At 41.8% G+C, this 22,196-nt stretch overlaps 1 protein-coding gene across 1 annotated transcript; it reads right to left on the bottom strand.

Annotated features, from left to right (window-relative positions):
* Window positions 1–4,349: 4,349 nt before the first annotated feature.
* On the bottom strand, window positions 4,350–7,896 carry LOC137030692 (apolipoprotein L3-like). Its single transcript, XM_067401131.1, has 2 exons — window positions 7,758–7,896; window positions 4,350–5,185 (listed from the first exon to the last, which is right to left on the bottom strand). The coding sequence occupies exons 1-2, from the start codon at window positions 7,894–7,896 to the stop codon at window positions 4,350–4,352; spliced, it is 975 nt and encodes a 324-aa protein (XP_067257232.1).
* Window positions 7,897–22,196: the final 14,300 nt, after the last annotated feature.

The raw sequence follows: 22,196 nt of genomic DNA, 5'->3' as shown, positions 1-22,196 counted from the left end.
CACAAAACGTGGATATAATAACGTATGCACTGGGTATATAGTCAAAGTCACTTTCTAAAGGCTTTAGCTTTAGCTTTTTTTGTCTTACAACAACTATAAAACATTGTTCATTTGTCATTATAAAATTCAATTCAATTCACATGTATTTGTATAGCACTTTTCACCATACATATAGCAGCTTTACAGAGGATGCATGTCAACATTACAATTTAGAGTTTAGGAGCCAAATACACTTAAAAGTGTATTTTGAATGTTTTCTTTCCACCATCTGAAAAAACAGTGTTTTTGCCTGTATCTCCCCTTAAAATATATTGTAGATGCAGTATGCTGCCCATTATTCATATATTTCTGCAAACACTAGCACAACTATGAAACAGGTGTTAATACTAAAATGCATGTTGCTCTGACAGATCTTAAAATGTCAGTGTCATTGTTTGTCTCAAGATGCACAACAGTAATGTGTTTTTTTTCTGTCTGTGAAACCAGGCCTTAGTCATTTTACTCCGAACAATAACACTGAATGACATTTTGACACTTTAGAGCTCAATAACTCCCTTAATTTAATAGTTTGCAACACAAATGTTCCTGGGTCAAAAGAAGGGTAAGAATTACGTGATTTAATTTTATATTTACATATTACATTTATTTATCTTTTTATGATAAAATGAATGGCCTTCGGACAACAAATGTAGACATCTCGTCTTCCACTAGGAAGTTCGGAAATAATTTTGATTATTTGAATTCCTGAGATGGGCATAATGGTGGAGAGGAGAAATACTGCTGTAACAGTATGATTTATTAGTGTTTTTCCCCCATTACAACTAGATTGCCTTGTCATAAATGTAGTGCATATTACATAGTTTAATAATCATTTGAAGCGTATTGTATGTTTTATACACTGCGAAAATAGCCATTTGACCGAAATTATAGAATCACCAGTGTTACGTCCCAGGACGTATATTGTTTATTGTTTTGTTGTTCTGTGACTGTGTATGTGACACTGTCTCTCTGATGCCCAACAGCCTGCTGGGAAGTGTAGTTTTTTTTCCCTATTTCCTCTGTTCCTCCCTGTCCTCTTGCAGGAGCCCAATTGATGCCACCTGTTCCCCGTTATGGAGAGGAGCTTGCATTTACACCGCAGGAGCTGGCTGTTTCCCAGAGAGAGTGTGGCCTGTCTTCCCTCCCAGAACTTTTGTTGTATTTTCCGGTGTGAAAGCTTCTTTAAGAGAAACCTGTTGTATGTGCTGTTGTGGCAGTTATTAATGTTGCAGACGCAGTAGGGAGGTGGGTGCCTTTTTGTTTTTTTACTAACCCCTGTTTTCGGTTAGTGAGGCAGTCAGGTGAGAGATTTGTTGTTTATTTGATGTTTTGTTTTGATAGGTTATTTAGACTCCCTTACTCCAGTTAGCTTACTCCTTTGTTTGTTACTTTGGCTTTAACCCCCTCCCGAAGCTAGAAGCGTCTTGTTAGTTATCCTTATAACAATCAAGGATAAGGCAAAATAATAAGAGACTTTATGTTAAATAAACCCTTTGAAGAGTTATTTTGTGTTCGTGTGAGTTCTGGGAGTGCAGACTGAACCAACTCTCTCTCATTTTTGCCCTGTGTTTTTGAAGGGACATATCTTTTATTACTTTTTATTTTTATATGTTACTCTCCCGCCGCCCCTAGACAAAAGGGGGACGTAACACCAGCAAATGGACTATCTGGATAGCGTTGTGAATGTTTATATGGTTGTCAATGCATGGGACACTAAATATAATTTTGGTTTTAATACGATTTTCCCAATAAACAGGCAAGAATAAATCTGGTGTCCTCCATGATTCCTGTTCATTCCATCAACAAAGCACTTGAATGCAAAGAGCTCGTAATCATGACTTCAGAAGTGGGAACTATCAAATGTCTGATAGCATGTGAAGGAAACATCAAAACCAGCCTGAAATCATCTGAAGATAAAAGACCAACTGAAACAAAAAGAGCCACAGATATGTACTGAACAGGAGCAGCAGATCTGAATGTACCGGCAGATGGAGGCATAAAAATGAAGTGACGTGATGAAGTCAAAAGATAGTGTTTATTCCAAGAAGTGCAAAAATAAAGGTTTTCCAATGGAGTGCAAAAGGTATTTACAGTGAAAATCCAAAAAAGACAAAACAAAAATAAAATAAACTGTTCAAAAGTTATATGCAAACAAGCTTTCAGTTATACCAATAAACTGATTCAAAACAGCAATTTCACTATATACAATTATAACTCTCAAACAACTCTGAGAGACCATCTTAAAAAGGCCAATCCTCCTATTGGACTAAACCATTTAGATATGAAAGATAATATAGTAAAAAAAAAAAAATGTGATTTAACTGTAACAAAGAGTTTAACAAAGATAAACTGTTATAATAATACATAAACATTTGAAATAAAACAACTCAATTAATTAGTAATGATTAACAATGTTCAAGAATTAAACAGATCACCAATCTCCCCTCACAATGAACTGTTCCTTCTGTTGGCGGGAATGAGATCTTCAAACTGTGGCATTTACTGTGAGCAGGTTTTGGTAAAATGTTCCAGTATTAAGTATGACTATTGATCATATGGGTTATATAGAAACAATAAACATTCAACATGATTGTTTTACTTCTTTACACAATACATGAATCAACATAGTGAAAATGATGAGTCATTAAATGTTAAACTGAGGAAGAATTAGCATGATGAGGACAGGAACAACACTACACACTACACAATCACTGACACAAACATTTCTGTGTTCAAATTGGCACAAAATAGATCAAGTGTTTATGATGTTACAGTGAGAAGTGTGTGTTCATAATGCAGTGTCCAAATTAAAGTCCTTTTCATAATAAGAGTCTCTAATCACAGAGCCTCACTGTGACAAACAGATACATTGGTCTAAATAATACAATATGAAGTAAATAATTACAAATACAACTAAAACAGAAAACACTAGGGATAATCCGATCAATGAGCTGTGAATAATCCTACAAAATAACATAGAATGATATAAAATGAACATGAAGAACACGTCAATAATATCAGTCAGATACTTAATTTCAAGAGTCAATGTGTATCAAACATTAACAGGGTTTAATCCGTTTTTCTGATATTTTCATTATTATTATTATTATTATTAATATATAAACATATTGGATGCAATAGACTTCAAGAACAGACAAAATAAAATAAAATAAAAACCCAAATTACAGTTTTTTACAGACGCTAGGACACATTTCTCAATACTTAGGTCACTTTTGCAAAACTCTTCACACAGTGAGCACAACAGAAGTCTATGTGTGCTAAACTGAGGATCAATTATCATTGCTTTGGCACAAAATGCATTCAGTGAATACATCTCTCAAATTTCATCAATTCTTTTCTCACTCAGACACAACAACTGCCAAAACTCTTTGTACGTACAGGCCAATTTGCGCATGCTTACATACTGTTTTCAAAACTGTTAAACTTATGTTCAAAACAATAACATCATACAAAACTGAATAAGACAGAAATATGCTGCATTTCTATAGTAATATTGTAATGAAATATATTCTAAATATAAAAATTCAAATACTATCAGAGGAATTAGATGAAACTGAACACCTACACAAGCATTGGTTTTTTAGTTTCATTACCATCCATTCAAAAGGGGAAACTTAGGAATAATTTTGTTCTGTAATGTAAACATGGACCATGTAACATGTACTGCGGTGAATTATAAGCAGTAGAGAGTGTCATTCTTGTTTTATAAAGAAATTTTAAAAAAGAAAACAGTGTATAATGCTAACTGATGTTAGTGTTTTTAAGGTCGATGTTTTATGACTGACAAAGTGTGTTTGTCAGCTGTCAACCTTTGCTAGTGTTCTGGAAGAATGAGTTGATTTGAGACATGAATGAAGTGTTTTGGTAGATTTAGTGCATTTTGAATGTGAAATTAACTGCTGTGCCAAGATGAAATTTGGTTAGGAGAACTGTGTGAAGAGTTTTGAAAAAGTGACCTAAGTATTGAGAAATGTGTCCTAGCGATTGTAAAAAACTGTAACTGTTAACAAACAAAAATATAGACATTTCTCTCTCTCTCTCTCTCTCTCTCTCTCTCTCTCTCTCTCTCTCTCTCTCTTATCATACAAATAAAAAGGAAAAAAATAAAATAAACAATAATAATAGTAATTTTCATTTTTTCCCCAATCAAAACATGGAAAATAATCAGAAACATAAGAAAAAGACTGATCAAATAATGTTAAAATATTCTCAATGATGTCATCTTTATTAACATGTTTGATCATGTTCTCTGTGTCTTTGCAGAGCAAGTGCTGATTTGCAGCATTTTGTTAAAAAAATGTGTGTATGGTATCTTCAATTTTATCCACAATCTTCTTAAACTGAGCAGCTGTTTCTCTCATCTGGAGAATAAATTGCAGCGTTTCTGATTTGATATCCTTTTCTTTTCTTTTGTCTGCTGATTGATTCATTTCAAAGAGCTCTATCGAATCTTGAACAATAGAGTAAACATCAAGAGCAAGAAACAGAGCTGAGATCACGCCAGTGATTGCTCCTGCCACACGGATAGATTTGGCAGCTGGTGCAGATCCACGCACAGCTTTGACAGCTTTTACAGACACACGGATTTCTTTTGCAGTTTCTGCACACATTTTTCCAACATTAGCTAATTTTGAAAACTTTATTATGTCTGCAGCACCTCTTGCTGCTCTCTGAATTTCAAGCTTATTTAATGTCTTCTTCACCAATTCAGTGTCCTCTGTGATTTTATTCAGAAGCTGCACCATTGGCTTGACTGTGTTCAGGACATCACTGATGATCTTCTCAATAGTCTTACGCAGGTTTTTCTGCTTGATCACATTAGTGATGTTAGATGTTGCACCTGATAGTCCTCCAGCTACTCCAGCAGCAACACTAACACCAGTCAGAGCCAAAGAAGCTCCTAATGTGAACGGGGCAAAACACACTCCTATTATTGATGCAATTCCTCCAACTGCTCCAATGGATGATCCTACCAAACTGCCCACTGTGGTGTTCTTGTGCACAGATTCAACTTCATCAATGGTGTCATTCAGCTCCTTTAGTTTACGATTGAGAGTTTGATTATTTCTGCCAAATTCTGACTTTAGTTCTTCAATGCTTCTTTTCAATTCAAGATTCAAGTCTCCTGAAAAAAACAAACAAACAATTTTTTTAAAATCAGGATCCATATTAGAAATTTGTTTTCAGTGCTTTATAGTTTCATTGGCCTCAAAGAGAGAACATATTCTGTTAGCATTAATTGTATGAATAATCATTGTTATGTTCCGTTACGTGATTGTGCATGTTTTGGATGTTTCCATGTTGTTCTCTCCTATCTTTCTTTCTCTATCCCTGTTTCTCTCTCTCTCTCTCTCTCTCTCTCTCTGCTAAGCAGTGCTTCAAATTACTCAAATATAAAAACAAATCAAACAACAATGATTGAAATAACACAGTAAAAGTATGATACATGTCGTTGGCTGTGCATCCAACGATGTTGGATTCAAATATTTCCTCAGTGCATCTGAAGCAAAAAGTATGTGAAATCAGCTACTAGTTTACCAAGCAAAATGCTTTAGAAATGCATGCAAAACTCTGTAAAGCATATATTGTAAATATTAGAACAACACAGTCCAGTGTCCACAGATTTGATGTAACACAAGAACAGAAAATAATTATTGTAATAATTAATATGCAAATAATTTAATGTTAAATAAATGAATAGATAAAACACATAAAAAGTATTATAAGAAGTACAATATTTGAAACAATCCAACATAAATATTGCCTCTAGACTCACTAGCTGCTCATTTTAACACCTATAATCGAAGATGTCACTGGTAGGTTTCTACCTAGAAATATCCATATTGTAGTCTTAGATGATGATTCTGAAAAACTAAATGATTCTACTATTATGCCAAGATGATAAATCATCTCTTGCCTGCTAATATTGCCTCATATAGTGAACAACTAAATTATTAGGACTTTGTTAACTGTGTTTAATGTGCCTCTAACTAATTAGAGACATTTCAAACCAATTGGCATAGCATAAAAAACTAAAATGTTGTTGGCCTTAAAAAAGGCTGTTTTTCAAGCCATGGTAATGCATGTTTTTGAAGGATTGGATATTAGTCTGTTTATGTATGTAGATATCTGTAAAGTTATCTGTTTAACGTGTTAGCTACTTTCTTCGTCAGTCCGTATTAGTTTCGTGCACGCGCACAATTAATTAATTCAATGTTTTCTTCACACAGTCTTACCTCTGGCTTTTTCACATTTTTTCCTCTTCTTCTTTTCGTTCTTTTTTTTTCTTCCTTGCACACCAGATAATTTATGAGGTCGTTTTGACATGTCGCCACGTCGCCCCTCGCTGACAGCACACGCACGCATCCAGCACAAGCCATTAAACAGAAAGTAAACAAATCGCCACACGGGGCCTGGGTCTCACCTCGCTCCGGCCATCCTTCAGCCAGGTGTCAATCAATTGGGGGTGGGTGCAGTAAATGCCCTTATTTTGGATTTTTATATAATACAAATTATTAATACTAATTCGAAGTTTAGTTTGCTAAAGATATCAGCAGTTTGGTTATGTTTGTAACTTTGTTTTTTTTTTTCGGTCCCTTGGCCTCTTTGGCGCCACTAGTGAGATTGCGCCCTTAGCATTTGCCTATACTGCCTATATAACGGGCCGGCTCTGGTGGCAGCCTGGCTTACCTGCTACACAGCGTGCCACAGAGATAAAGCAGCACAGAGACACAGCTCGAGAGAGATCCCTTATCTGCTATCCCAGAGATGTTGTTGTTTTATTTGCTATTAAACAACTTGTGAAATGTAAAAATAAAGTGTGGTTACAACGTCGTTACTGTTGAGATGTGAGTCTGGCCATGTCAACCTGTGTAGGGAGATGGGTGCCGATTTACTTGGATTTGTTCCCCTTCTAAATTTTTCACTTGTTTTTCTTTAGTCAGGGAGAGAGGTAAGATTATTGTCTTTAATTTTATTTTATTTTAGCAGGGAACTTACTTTGTTAAAACCTTAAGACTTTGTTTTGTTTGTTGTTTTTGGCATTTGCACTCTCCTGGTTATTTAATTTTATGATTTACCCTGGCATTTGTATATAATTTATATTTGTTGGCTTTTGTTAAGCCCTGAAAAATAAAACCAACAAGTATATTTTTGGTTTGGTGTTCTTTTATTTTATGGCATTAAATAGAGGGTTCTCATAAAGGGGAACCTTTACGAGAATTATCAATTGTGAAAGCGAAAAGAGCTGGGATAGAGGAAAAGGAGATTTATCATCATTTACTTATTTATTTAATCACATTATCAACTTACATTATATTTTTATGTCCTCAATAAGCCATAGACAACACCATGAGTTCATAAACATCTCTTAAATAAGAACTTGTACAAGTGTTTAACTAAATATTTTCCATTATGTAACTTAAAAATATTGCTTCTGGTTGATTTTCACCAGCATTACCAAAGATTATGATAATAAATAATGGACAATATAAGTGTCACAGACACGTCAGGTTCCACCTCACTCCCTTACCCACGCACTCAATCACCAGCCTACTTATCACCGCCACCTGAAGTTCATCACCACAGTCATCAGCTCCAGCATTTAAACCCCACACTCACACACACTCACTGTCCGGTCTCGTTTGTGATACAACCTGTTGTATACTTACCTCAAGGACTCCCAAAGCGATACTTACCCGTCTCCTTCGTCTCCTTCGTCTCCTTCGTCTCCTTCGTCTCCTTCGTCTCCTTCGTCTCCTTCGTCTCCTTCGTCTCCAGATCTCCTCGTGTTCCTACCTGCCAGTGTGTGTGAGTGCTCCTGTCTGCCATCTCCATCGTCTCCCTCTATCATCATCTGCAACACAAAGAAAAGGACAGTATTACCTCTTATTCACCTTCAAGATCTTCATTATCACCATTCACTTACCGTTTGCTCTGCTGATCATTTAAATAAACATCGGTGTCTCTGTCATAACAGAAGACCTGACCATAACAGCTAACCATCAGCATGAGCCACAATGATCCATTTCAAGAGCTTGTGGAAGTATTATGTATTAGCACTTCAATGGGCGGATTCCCTCTGGACTCAAAAAGGCTCTGTCGTTAAATCATATCCTGCATTCGTCTCCTACTTCAGAGAAGTCTTCGGGAAGTCCTTGGCCGATTCTTCTACTGGTGAGAAATTGTACAACCTTAAACAAGGAAACAAAACTGTTAACGATTATGCCTTGCAGTTCAGAACGCTAGCCGCAACCAGTGGTTGGAACGAACAAGCCCTCATCACCACCTTTCGACAAGGATTGGAGCCAAATGTGCGGTTGCATCTCGCTGCATACGAGGACTCCCTAGGACTCGAACGCTTCATCCAACTCGCCATCCGCGTGGGTTCTCGTATGCAGTCGTGTCTCTTTGAGCACCAGGGCCAGCCACTGACCACCACGCTCCTCCGTTGGTCCGAACCCGTCAGCTCTCCAGAACCAGCAAACGAACCCATGCAAGTGGATAACTCCCATTTATCTTCTGCAGAAAGACAGAGACGGCTGACCCTGAATCAATGTCTATATTGTGGATCCCCTGGGCATGTAATCTCCACATGCCCAATTCGTCCTCCTCGGCCCGTGGTGAGTGCTATCATTCCCTCTATCCAAAAAATGAAACCACTCACTACTATAGTAAACCTTACTGCGGCTAATGTTTCCGTTCCAGTGGTGGCGCTCCTCGATTCAGGGTCAGCAGGAAACTTCATCTCCGGCGCCCTCTGTCGACAACTCCAGCTCAAGATCTCCCCGTCTCCGGTTAACTATCAAATCCACTCCATCACGGGCAAACCCCTGAGCCGTAGGACCATCCATCATTGTGCAGGACCACTTCTACTCCGCGTGGGCATCCTTCATACTGAGAACATCCATCTGCTGTTTCTGGAGGAGTCTACCGCTGACGTGGTTCTAGGGCGCCCATGGTTGGAACAACACAACCCCACCATCTCCTGGCGCACGGGCAAAGTCCTGAAGTGGGGTGACCACTGCTTCTCCAGCTGCTTCCCAGAACTTCCGGTTTCAAGATCTCCTCGTCTCTCCAAGAATATCTCCATTAATGCTACATCCATCGAATGTCCTGTGGAAAAACGCTCCGTTGATATTCCACCCGACTACGCCCCCTTCAGTGACGTCTTCTGCCCGCAACGCGCCTCCAAGCTTCCTCCACACCGGCCATGGGACTGTGCCATCGATCTATTACCGGGTGAGCCAGTGCCTAGGGAACGCATATACCCCCTATCTGTACCGGAGGAGAAGGCCATGGAGGAATATATCAAAGAGGCCCTTAACCAAGGATACATCCGCCCGTCTACTTCCCCTGCTGCTTCAAGCTTCTTCGTGGCCAAGAAGGACGGAGGCTTGCGGCACTGCATCGATTATCGCTCCTTGAACAAGATAACAGTCAAATTCAGGTACCCACTTCCCCTCGTCCCAGCGGCCCTGGAACACCTCTGCGGTGCCACTGTGTTCACCAAGCTGGACCTCCGCAGCGCGTATAACCTCATCCGGATACGCGAGGGAGACGAGTGGACCGCCTTCGTCACGCCCACCGGCCACTACGAATACCTTGTGATGCCGTATGGCCTGGTAAACGCCCCCTCCGTATTCCAGGATTTCATCCATGAGGTGCTCCGGGAGTTTCTCCACAAGTTCGTCCTAGTGTATATTGATGACATCCTCATTTACTCCCGGAGCTTGGCCGAACATCGCCACCACGTTGCGGAGGTCCTCCAATGCTTACGGCAGTTCCATCTATTCCTGAAAGCAGAGAAGTGCTCATTCCATCAGCCCTCTGTCCACTTCCTGGGGTACGTGATTGATCACAGTGGCATCCGGATGGACGAGGGCAAGGTTTCCGCCATCCAGAACTGGCCAACTCCAAGCACCATAAAAGAACAATGCTTGCTTGGTTTCTCCAACTTTTACCGTCGCTTCATCAAGAACTACAGCACCATCGTCAGTCCACTCACCAACTCTCACGTTGGTGAGAGCACCCGAGGAAAAGAATGAAGACCCCGAAACCATCCTGCCCGAATCTATCTTCATGAGCCCCATCGAGTGGTCGGAAGAGACACTACCCTCCTTCAATGCCTCCTCACGCACTCCGCCGGGTTGTCCCCAGGGCTTGCGTTACATCACCCGGACACGACGCACTCCACTCTTGCACTCCGTTCACTCATCACTTGGCACTGGTCACCCGGGAGTCAATGAGACCCTCTCGCTGCTCAAACAGCACTTCTGGTGGCCAAACATGGCCAACGACGTCAGAAGGTACGTGCAGCCCACGCCATCTTCCCACCGGCAAGCTCAATCCTCTGCCCGTTCCTGAGAGACCCTGGTCACACCTGGGAGTGGACATCGTCACCGATCTCCCAGAGTCTGATGGTCACATATGCATTCTAGTCGTCGTAGACCGTTTCTCTAAAGCCTGCCAACTAATTCCCCTGGAAGGCCTACCTACTGCCATGACTACAGCCGTATTAATGTTCAACCATGTCTTCCGTCATTATGGAATCCCCGAGGACATAGTCTCTGACAGAGGACCTCAATTTATCTCCCGAGTCTGGAAGGCTTTCTTCTCCCTCCTGGGTGTGACCGTCAGCCTATCGTCTGGATACCATCCTCAGTCGAATGGGCAGACGGAACGGAAGATCCAGGAGATCGGCCGCTTCTTGCGTACCTTCTGTCACGGCCACCAGGACTCCTGGAACCAGTACCTGGGTTGGGCCGAGTACGCCCAGAACTCCCTCCGTCAAGCCACAACTGGATTAACACCTTTCCAACGCGTACTCCCTCCAACGTTCCAGCAGTCGACTACTGGTTCCGGTAGAGCGAGAGGATATGGGACTCAGCACATCACCAACTGTGGAGAGCCCTGCGCAGACGCAAGATGACAGCCGACCTTCGGCGCTCCCACGCTCCAACCTACCAACCGGGGCAGAAGGTCTGGCTGTCCACCAGAGACATCTGGATGCATCTGCCCTGCAAGAAGCTGAGTCCCCGCTTCATTGGCCCGTTCACCATCCTTCGACAGATCAACCCCGTCACTTACCGTTTGCAACTGCCTGCACAATACAAGAGAATTCATCCTACATTTCATGTCTCACTATTAAAGCCTCACCACCCTTCTGTTCTTCTTCCGGTTCAATGCTGCTCAACGCTGCTGCCTGTCTGCTGTCTGATCTACGCTCGGAGCTTCGTGGAGTTTATCCTAAATCCTTCTCTTTATTCCTATTCACATAATATAACTTTCTTATTTTCACTAGATTACTTAACCTATTGCATAGTATTACTAAACGGAACGATTTATTACTAGCAATCCACCAGCGTAATCACCTAGTGTTAGCCATAGCCCGCTAGCCTGCTAGCTACCGTCTACTTTCTTTTTTCCTTTAAACCAAACCTTCCTTGTCGATTGAATGGCGGATTTATCCGATGTATGTTATTCTGATCTGTCCTCGCCAGATCGGGAAGCTGTGGAGACGTTGCTGCCCGGCATTCATCGATCCACCGCGAGGTACAGCGTCCCGCACATCACCCTCGCCCCAGGCACCGGCAAGCGACCGAGACATCCAGCCAGCGAGTCCCGTGTGCGTTGCAGTTTTTCGGATGGCGTTCATCAAACACACGGTCAGTCATGTCCGACGATTATCATGTGTAGTAAATGCAACATGTACAGCTTAGCTCTTTCTGTCAGCAGTGAGACTTACACATGTGATAAATGCAGGGATATTGTCAGGCTGACAGAGAGAATCTCAGAATTAGAGACACGCATCCAAACTTTAATTGAGGATAGTGAGAATGAAAGGGCCTTAGATACTGCTTTGGATGCGACTAGCCTAGTAAACACTGCACATTCGGTTCCGGTTGTAGAAGCCACGCAGCAGGCTAACTGGGTGACTGTGAGGCGGCATAATGGCAAGAACAAACACCACTCTTCCGTTCCGATTAGAACATCAAACGGGTTCTCCCCACTCAGTGACACACCAATTGAGAATCCTGTTGAAAGTGCCCTAGTAATTGGCGATTCTATTACACGGAACGTGAAAATAGAGACACCAGCCACCATAGTCACATGTTTGCCGGGGGCCAGAGCACCTGACATCAAAGCAAATTTAAAAGTGCTGGCTAATGCTAAATGTAAATATTCTAAAATCATTATCCACGTCGGCACAAATGACTTCGCCAGTCGGAGATCACTAAAATTAACATTAAAGAGGTGTGTGAACTCGCAAATTCAATGTCAGCAGAAGTAATTTGTTCTGGCCCTCTTCCTGTTCGTCGGAGTGATGAGATAGTTAGCAGGTTATCATCACTCAATGGCTGGCTGTCTAAGTGCTGTGCGCAGAATAATATAGGTTTCATAGACAATTGGAAAAGCTTTTGGGGCAGACCTGATCTGTTGAAAAGAGATGGTGTTCATCCCTCCCGGGATGGTGCTGCTCTTCTATCTAGAAATTTGGCAAATAGTCTTAGAGCTGAAACATGACAATCCAGGGCCCAGATCAGGACGCAGACAAACTGGCTAAACCGACCGTCTGCTAGCCGCCTCACGTCACAGAACTCAAATAATTCACAGCACATAGAAACTCTTTCACCTAGATATTATCACATAGAGACTGTGTCTGTACCTCTAACTAGTAAATACCAAAAACGTCCGAAACCTTTTAAGGGTAAAAATTTAATTGATGTTCAAAAAATGAAAATCACAGATAAATCAGATAAACAAATGATAAAGCTTGGGTTACTGAATATTAGATCTATTTCTTCAAAAGCACTTATTGTAAATGAAATTATCACAGACAATAAACTAGACTTGCTGTGTTTGACAGAAACCTGGCTAAAACCAGACGATTACATTACTTTAAATGAATCTAGTCCTCAAGGTTATGATTATCGACACAATCCTCGACAGAAAGGCAAAGGGGGAGGTGTTGCTGTAATTTATAGTAATATATTCAGAATCACTCAAAAGAATTTCAAATATAATTCCTTTGAAGTGATGGTGCTTTATGTAACATTATGTAAGTTGACATTTGTGCTGGCTACTGTATACAGGCCACCAGGGCACCATACTGACTTTATCAAAGAATTTGCTGAGTTTCTATCAGAGTTAGTACTGGCTGCGGATAAAGTCCTTGTTGTTGGTGATTTTAATATCCATGTAGATAATAATAAAGACGCATTTGGATTGGCATTTGCAGACATTTTAAACTCTATTGGAGTTAGACAACACGTGTCAGGACCCACTCATTGTCGTAATCATACCCTAGATCTAATACTGTCGCGTGGAATTGATATTGATGCCGTTGAAATTCTACAGCAGAGCGATGATATATCAGATCATTATTTAGTCTCGTGTATAATACAATTAGCCAAGGCTGCAAAACCACCACCCAGCCATAAATATTGTAGAACCATCACGTCTACCAGTAAAAAAAGATTGCTTTATAAATAATCTCCCCGAGCAGTTTCATCGCCTTAGTATACCTGACAACTTAGAAGAACTCGATGCTGCAACAGAAACTATTGTCTCTCTCTTTTCCAGCACATTAGATGCAGTCGCTCCTTTACGTCTAAAGAAGATTAAGGAAAATAATCCAACGCTGCGGTATGATGAGCACACTCGGGCTCTAAAACGAGCTGTTAGAAAAGCTGAACGTTGTTGGAAGAAAACAAAACTAGAAGTTTTTCGCCTTTCGTGGAAAGAAAAAATGATTGAGTACAGAACGGCTATAAGAAATGCTAGATCTACTTATTTTTCAAATCTCTTAATAGAAAACAAACATAATCCTAGGTATTTATTTGACACAGGGGCTAAATTAACTAGAAACAGAGATTCAACTGTTTCCATAGAGCACAGCATCAATGACTTTATGAACTTCTTTACTTGCAAGATTGATAATATTAGAGAGAAAATTATAAACATGCAACCGTCTACAGTTTCGCTTCAGACAGTGCACTGTAGTGTCCCTGAGGTAAAACTAGAATCATTCGCCGCTATAGGAGAGGAAGAATTATCTAAACTTATCAAATCATCAAAATCAACAACATGTATGTTAGACCCAATGCCGACTAAACTACTGAAAGAAATGCTTCCAGAGGTTGTAGGTCCACTTTTTGATATAATTAATTCATCCTTAACACTAGGATACATGCCAAAAACCTTTAAGCAGGCTATTATTAAACCTCTTATTAAAAAACCTCAACTAGATCCGAGAGATTTAGTAAATTACAGGCCAATCTCGAATCTACCTTTTCTGTCAAAGATACTAGAAAAGGCAGTTTCAACACAACTGTGCTCCTTTTTAGAAAGAAATGGAATCTGTGAGGATTTCCATTCAGGAGTTAGACCATACCATAGTATTGAGACTGCTCTCGTTACAGTTACAAACGATCTACTCTTATCATCCGATTGTGGCTGTATTTCTCTATTAGTGTTATTAGATCTCAGTGCTGCTTTTGACACTATCGATCACAATATTCTTCTAAAAAGACTTGAAAACTATATTGGCATTAGTGGAATTGTTTTGGCATGGTTCAAATCGTACTTATCTGACCGTTATCAGTCTGTAGTAGTTAATGAAGAGATGTCGTATCGATCACAGGTTAAATATGGAGTACCACAAGGCTCAGTACTAGGACCGTTGCTTTTCACTCTGTACATGCTGCCCTTAGGAGAGATAATTAGGAAGCATGGTGTTAGTTTTCACTCCTACGCTGACGATACTCAGCTCTATATTTCCTCGCGCCCTGATGAAACCTACAAATTCACAAAACTAACAGAATGCATAGCTGACATTAAAAACTGGATGACAAGAAATTTCTTATTATTAAATTCAGAAAAAACTGATATCCTAATCTTTGGACCAAAAACTTCCTCACGAAAAAACCTTGAATACACTCTAACACTTGACGGGTGCTCCATTAAATCTTCGTCCTCAGTTAGGAACCTGGGTGTGCTCTTTGATACCAATCTTTCATTTGAAAGTCATGTTTCTAGTATCTGTAAAACCGCCTTCTTCCATCTAAAAAATATATCTAAATTACGGCATATGCTCTCAATGACAAATGCGGAACAGTTGGTTCATGCATTCATGACCTCAAGACTAGATTATTGTAACGCTCTACTGGGTGGTTGTTCTGCTCGGCTTTTAAACAAACTACAGTTGGTCCAAAATGCGGCAGCTAGAGTTCTTACTAGAACCAGAAAGTATGACCATATTAGCCCAGTTCTGTCAACATTACATTGGCTCCCTATTAAACATCGTATAGATTTTAAAATCTTGCTACTTACTTATAAAGCTCTAAATGGTTTAGCTCCCCAGTACCTAAGTGAGCTCTTAATGCATTATAGTCCTTCACGTTTATTGCGAGAATTCAGGCCAGTTGATAATACCCAGAATATCAAAATCAACTGAAGGCGGCAGATCCTTTTCCTATTTAGCACCTAAACTCTGGAACAATCTTCCTAGCATTGTTCGGGAAGCAGACACACTCTGTCAGTTTAAATCTAGACTAAAAACACATCTCTTTGCTCTTGCATACACATAACACATTATCAATACATTAACATTTTTCAAATCCGTTAAAGGATTGTTACGCTGCAATAATTAGGTTGGCCGGAACCGAGAACATTTCCTATAACACTAGATATACCTGTACATCAGAATAAGAATGGCATCTACGCTAATATCTGTCTCTCTGCTTACCCTGAGGTTTGCTGGGTGCTGGATCCAGGCCGTATCCAGATCAGATGGAGAACCAGTGTCTGGACCTGACTACAACGTAGCCCAGGAGACAATGGGCCTACGGACCCAGTTCTGGCTGCATCTATAATTCAGATTTTTAATCCCCGTATCCGCTTACATATATTTATATATAATCTATTTTTAATCTCTGTAATAAAAATGTATAATTCAGATTTTGATCTCCATATCCATTTACATATATTATATATATCTTCCAAGGGTTTTTTTCCCTCCTAGGACTTTTTTCCCAGTGCTAGCACGCTGGGTTTTTCTCCTAGGGGTTTTTTTCCACCCCTGGGAGTCAGCCGACATTGGCTTAATGTAGCACCATCTTGTATATGTTACATATTACCACGCTTGGTTGTACAGCTTATTTTTAACCACTTCCCTTTTTCTGTGCTTCTAATATGTAAAGCTGCTTTGAACAATTACCAATTGTAAAAGCGCTATATAAATAAATTTGACTTGACTTGACTTCCCTCCACAGAACCTGACGTGGCAGCCATCGAGCCCCCCCTTCCACTCATCCTGGACGATGGTACTGCCTACGTGGTTCGAGAGATCCTGGACTCCCGGCGTCGTGGTGGTCTATTGGAATATCTGGTAGACTGGGAAGGTTATGGCCCCGAGGAACGCTCATGGGTCCCCAAGAATGATATCCTTGATCCTAATCTATTACAGACTTTCCACACCAACCACCCGGACAGACCTGCCCCACACCCTCGAGGACTACCACCACAACGTCGGGGTCCTCGGCCCTCAGGAGCGGGCCGTGGGAGGGGGGGTACTGTCACAGACACGTCAGGTTCCACCTCACTCCCTTACCCACGCACTCAATCACCGGCATACTAATCATCGCCACCTGCACCTCATCAGCACCTCATCAGCACCAGCATAATACTTCCAAACTCACACACACTCACTGTCCAGTCTCATTTGCACTACAGCCAGTTGTATGCTTACCTTAAGGACTCCAAGTGCTATATTTACCTGTCTTCATCATCTCCTTCGTCTCCATCGTGTCCAGATCTCCTCGTGTTCCTACCTGCCTGTGTGTGTGAGTGTTCCCTTCTGCCAACTCCAGCGTTTCCTTCCACCATCACCTGCAACATAAAGAAAAGGACAGTATTACCTCTCATTCTTCTGCAAGATCATCTAACTCGCCATTCACTTACCTGTTGCTCTGCTGATTGTTGAAATAAACCACCATTACTGCTTTTATCTCTGCCTCCGGTGACTCTGTTGTAACAAACACACACCTAGTGATATTTTAAAAGAAGAGGGGGAAAGATGAAACATGGTTGTTTATGTTGTGACAAAAGCTTATTAAAGTGGTTTTTAGCAGTGCTGCAACGACTCTTACTCTGCCTGACAGATTTAAGGGCAAACTGAAGACAGTGTGGTTTGACCAATCAGATGAAAGGGACGTTTTCCCACATGTGCAAATTGAATACTGAAGCCATAGACCAGTTAAACCCATAAACCCACAATGAAACATGAGAAATCAAGCCAAAATCTAATTTTGCGTTCAATAAACTAAACATAAACGAACATATTTTTTTTTTCCCATTAATGAACATCAGTGTGACCAGTAGTGATGACACCTGATGTTAATGAGTAAAATCACTGAAGGAAAGAGGAACAAACATTTGAAGTCACCATTGTGGTGATCAGTGTTTCATGTAGGCTCTTGACCCTTGATTGTTTTATTCGTTTTTTTTTTTTTTTTTTTTTTTTCTGGCTGCTTTAACAGCGTTTAGAAAACACATTTACTGAAGAATATGAGACAGAATAACATCCAGTGATGTTGACTGTTAATTCATCAGTAATTAGCCTGATTCATTGATCACATCGGAAGTCTAATCACTGATCAGAAGTGTGTTTTGTTATTAATTAGTTTAAATATTGTGTTACTGACCATGTGATAATATTGTGAAAATCAGACTGTCTGAAAAATCAAGAAAAAATGTTCCACTAATATCAAGAAAATGCTCTGGTTACTAACATAATCCCGGTTCCCTGAAATAATGGGAAAGAACATTGTGTCAATCACACTTTGGGGAAAATCCATTTTCTCTGAATACTGAAGCCTGATTTGATCACGTTTGTGCAGCTGCTTCCTGAAGCAGAAAGGCCTGTGAGTGAATTGAAGTGAGTTTAACAGAAAAGGTACTACTAGCTTTCTGCCATGACATTGTGTTTCTATATATTTTTTCTTACAGTGTATTTCACAGTCCTACTATATACAGCCTAAACAGCTATTGGTCTGTTGTTTGTTTCCTTTTTAAGACCAACAAACACTCTGCATCTCCCTCACTATCACAGAAATCATCTCTTGAATCTCTGTTAATCTGTCATTAATTTTACTCAGATGTTGATTGTGTTTTGGAAATCACTGCTGATCATCTGATGAAGGTTTTTGACCATATCAGTAATGACACATGCTGTTTCACGAGTTCACACTTACAAATAGGTCAGGTAAATAAATTGGTAAACGTATTTGGCGTGCTGTCCGGGGAGAGGGCTCCGAGCTCGGTAATCGGCCCGAACACAGAGTACCCCCCCCTTTTTGATTATATGAAGTAACCCAGAGAGTGTGAGGAGACGGGGTGGTGGAGGGATTCTGGAAACTGTCGAGGATCCTTGGGTGAGTTTTGACTGTGATTATATACAGGCCTGAACTCATGCTGATTGGGTAGATACGTTGATTACGGATTGTTGACAGCTGGTTGAGATGACGTAATCATTAAGATGACGTAATGATTGGGTAGGTTATTTGACTTGTTCCTCCTGAACTACGTTAATGAAACATAATTTCACGAGTTCACACTTACAAATAGGTCAGGTAAATAAATTGGTAAACGTATTTGGCGTGCTGTCCGGGGAGAGGGCTCCGAGCTCGGTAATCGGCCCGAACACAGAGTACCCCCCAAAAAGCAAGAGTTAACTACGGACAGCAGCCGGGAACTGAAACTGACCCCCCAAAAAAATATGGAAATAAGGCTGATGTCTGCAAGGAGAAAGCTGTCTGCGTGATCGGGAAGGTTCTATCTGACGGGAGTTCAATACTCACAGCGAACCGATGAATAACCTCTTCGACCGGTAAACTAAGATAAGGTTTAAATGTTTTGGCTGGTGGCGCCTGCAGCATCCGACGGGAGTTCAATACTCGCAGCAATCGGACGGTTAACCCCTGCTGATGGTGGGTGGATGTTTCGAAATTTTAGATTGGGGCTCTTGCGGCATCCGACGGGAGTTCAATACTCACTGCGATCGGACGGTTAGCCCCTGCTGATGGTGGGTGGACGTTTAGAATTTTTGGATTGGGGCTCTTGCGGCATCCGACGGGAGTTCAATACTCACTGCGATCGGACGGTTAACCCCTGCTGATGGTGGGTGGACGTTTAGAATTTTTGGATTGGGGCTCTTGCGGCATCCGACGGGAGTTCAATACTCACTGCGATCGGACGGTTAACCCCTGCTGATGGTGGGTGGACGTTTAGAAATTTTAGATTGGGGCTCTTGCGGCATCCGACGGGAGTTCAATACTCACTGCGATCGGACGGTTAACCCCTGCTGATGGTGGGTGGACGTTTAGTAGTGTTAGATTGGGGGCTTTTGCGGCGTCCGACGGGAGTTCAATACTCACTGCGATCGGACGGGTAAGCCCCCGCTGACCGTGGGGGGGACGTTTAGTGGTGTTAGATTGGGGGCTTTTGCGGCGTCCGACGGGAGTTCAATACTCGCTGCGATCGGACGGGTAAGCCCCCGCTGACCGTGGGGGGGACGTTTAGTAGTGTTAGATTGGGGGCTTTTGCGGCGTCCGACGGGAGTTCAATACTCACTGCGATCGGACGGGTAAGCCCCCGCTGACCGTGGGGGGGACGTTTAGTAGTGTTAGATTGGGGGCTTTTGCGGCGTCCGACGGGAGTTCAATACTCACTGCGATCGGACGGGTAAGCCCCCGCTGACCGTGTGGGGGACGTTTAGTAGTGTTAGATTGGGGGCTTTTGCGGTGTCCGACGGGAGTTCAATACTCGCTGCGATCGGACGGGTAAGCCCCACGAGAAGGTTTTAGCGAGTTGGTTTAACTGATGAGGGTTTGGTGTGCTTTTTTGATGTGGAAGCGGTTAGATCTGATGTAGCTTTTGAAGGCTTCGGATGACCAACGACCGAGAGCTTGAATCTGTTGCTGGGAGAGACCTTTTTGGGCAGCTGTGGTCGCCGCTCCTATGCGAAAAGAGTGGCTTGAAAAGTGTTCCGCTGGGATGCCAGATTGGATCAAGATCAATTTGAGATGTTTTTGAAACCAAAAACGTGTGACTGGGTGGTTTGAATCATCTGTAAAGAGTGGATCTGAAGGGGATTTGGTTTGTGAATTCTTGAAATGGAGGTAGGACTGGAGGGTTTGGTATGGTTGTATGGGTGATTGGAGGTTGAAGATGTAAATGAAATGGCCTTTTTTGGTCTGGTCAGTTTTACTCTGTTTGATAAAGTAGGAGAAGGTTTCATTGTCTAACAAGCATAGATCTGAAATGGTGGGGTGAATTTTAGGATTAAAATTGGAGGTAATGGCGAGTTCAGAGCATCTGAGGAAACCGAAAAAAGCCAAAATGAACATGGCATCCAAAGTGCGAGCGGTGTTAATAGAATGGTATCCTAGACGGAGAGTACGGATACATCTGGTGAGTAAGTCTAATGTTAGAGGTTGTCTAACATCTGGGCGGGTAGGATGGGTTTTTTGGATGCCTTTAATAAGCAGTGATGTCTGCGAGTTTGTTATTTCACGGGAGGGTGAGCCGAAAATTAATTTGTGAAAAAACTGGATTCCACTTAAATAGCCTTTAATGGAACCAACCTGGAGGCTCTTGGCTGTGTTGAGGTAAGAGATGAAAGACGTAATGGTGAGCAGAGAGAAATCTGGGAACGGCAAGTTAAAAATTAGATGAAAAGTTTTAAAACATCTCCAAGCTGTTAAATATGATTGGAGGGTTCGTGGGGAAAAAGCTTCAAAGATCGAATTGAGAGAAGCGTCAAGCAGTGGTCTCATAGAGTGGTTTATGGGAAGATTAATTCTGAATAGTGAGGTACTGGCGTCGGGTTGGGGTCCGCTTCTGGAGCCAGCTGTCTGAATTTCTGGAAAGCAAAGCGTGAGAGAGAGTCAGCAATTTCATTTTTTGACCCGGGTACGTGCTTAGCTGTTATGATAAATTGATCGCAAGCTGCTATCCAAATAAGGCGTCTTAGGAGTGGCATCATAGCTGGTGCATGCGAGCGGGTTTTATTAATGCAATGCACCGTTGCTTCATTGTCGCAGTAGACGATTATGTTGTTTGTGGACCATTCTTTCCCCCATAGAAAAGCAGCGACGACGAGAGGATAAAGTTCAAACAACGCTGAAGAGGCTGGGAAATGCGTCGCATCTAAGAGCTGAGGTGGCCAAGTAGATGCGAACCAACGGCCTTGATAAAATCCCCCAAAGCCAATGGAGGGAGCTGCGTCGGTGTATAGCTGAATATCGATTGGAAGGGACACCAACGTATTATAGAAAAAAGATAATCCGTTCCACTGTTTAAGGAAGGTTATCCATAATTTTAGTTCGTCGCGGCATGGATTAGTTAGGGGGATTTGGTCTTCTAACGCAGCGACGCGGGATGCGAGAGAGAGAAGATGCGAGATGAAAGGGCGGCCTTGCGGGATTATACGCATAGCGAAGTTTAGGTGGCCGAGCAGAGACAGAAGTTCGCGCTTTGAGCAACTTGGGCTGTCTAGCAACGTGGAAGAGACCAGAATTATTCTGTCGATTTTCTCTTTCGGTAGAGAGGCCTGGAATTTGACGGTGTCTAGATTGATGCCCAGGAATTCGATGGACGTGGCTGGGCCACTGGTTTTGTCCTGGGCGATCGGAACTCCCAGCTCGGAAAAAACCTTTTGGACTGTAGTGAGATGCGCTGCTGGGATGGCATCAGGAGGCGAAATTATTAAGAAGTCGTCGAGCAGGTGAATAAGGTAAGGAATTGCGTAGTTGTTGGAAAGAATCCAGCAAATTGCTTCTGACAGCATGTCAAAAATCTTGGGGCTGCTTATTTTGCAGCCGAAGGTTAGGCGGACGGCGAAATAATATTTTTCATGCCAACGGACGCCAAATAAATGCCAGGAGTCTGGGTGGATGGGCATCACTTTAAATGCTGAAGTAATGTCGACTTTGGCGAGCCAAGAACCACGACCGGCGTTTTTGATTAACAGTATTGCTTGGTCAATATCATGGTACTGAAGAGAAAATTCTTCGAGTGAAATGAGGCTGTTTATGCTTGGAAACGGAGAATTGTGCGGGGCTGAGAGGTCGATT

Source organism: Chanodichthys erythropterus, chromosome 11 (assembly GCF_024489055.1).
Source record: "Chanodichthys erythropterus isolate Z2021 chromosome 11, ASM2448905v1, whole genome shotgun sequence".
NCBI classification, from domain to species: Eukaryota; Metazoa; Chordata; class Actinopteri; order Cypriniformes; family Xenocyprididae; genus Chanodichthys; species Chanodichthys erythropterus.
The sequence above is the reverse complement of the archived record's forward strand: the minus strand, read 5'-3'. Positions and strand labels throughout refer to the sequence as shown.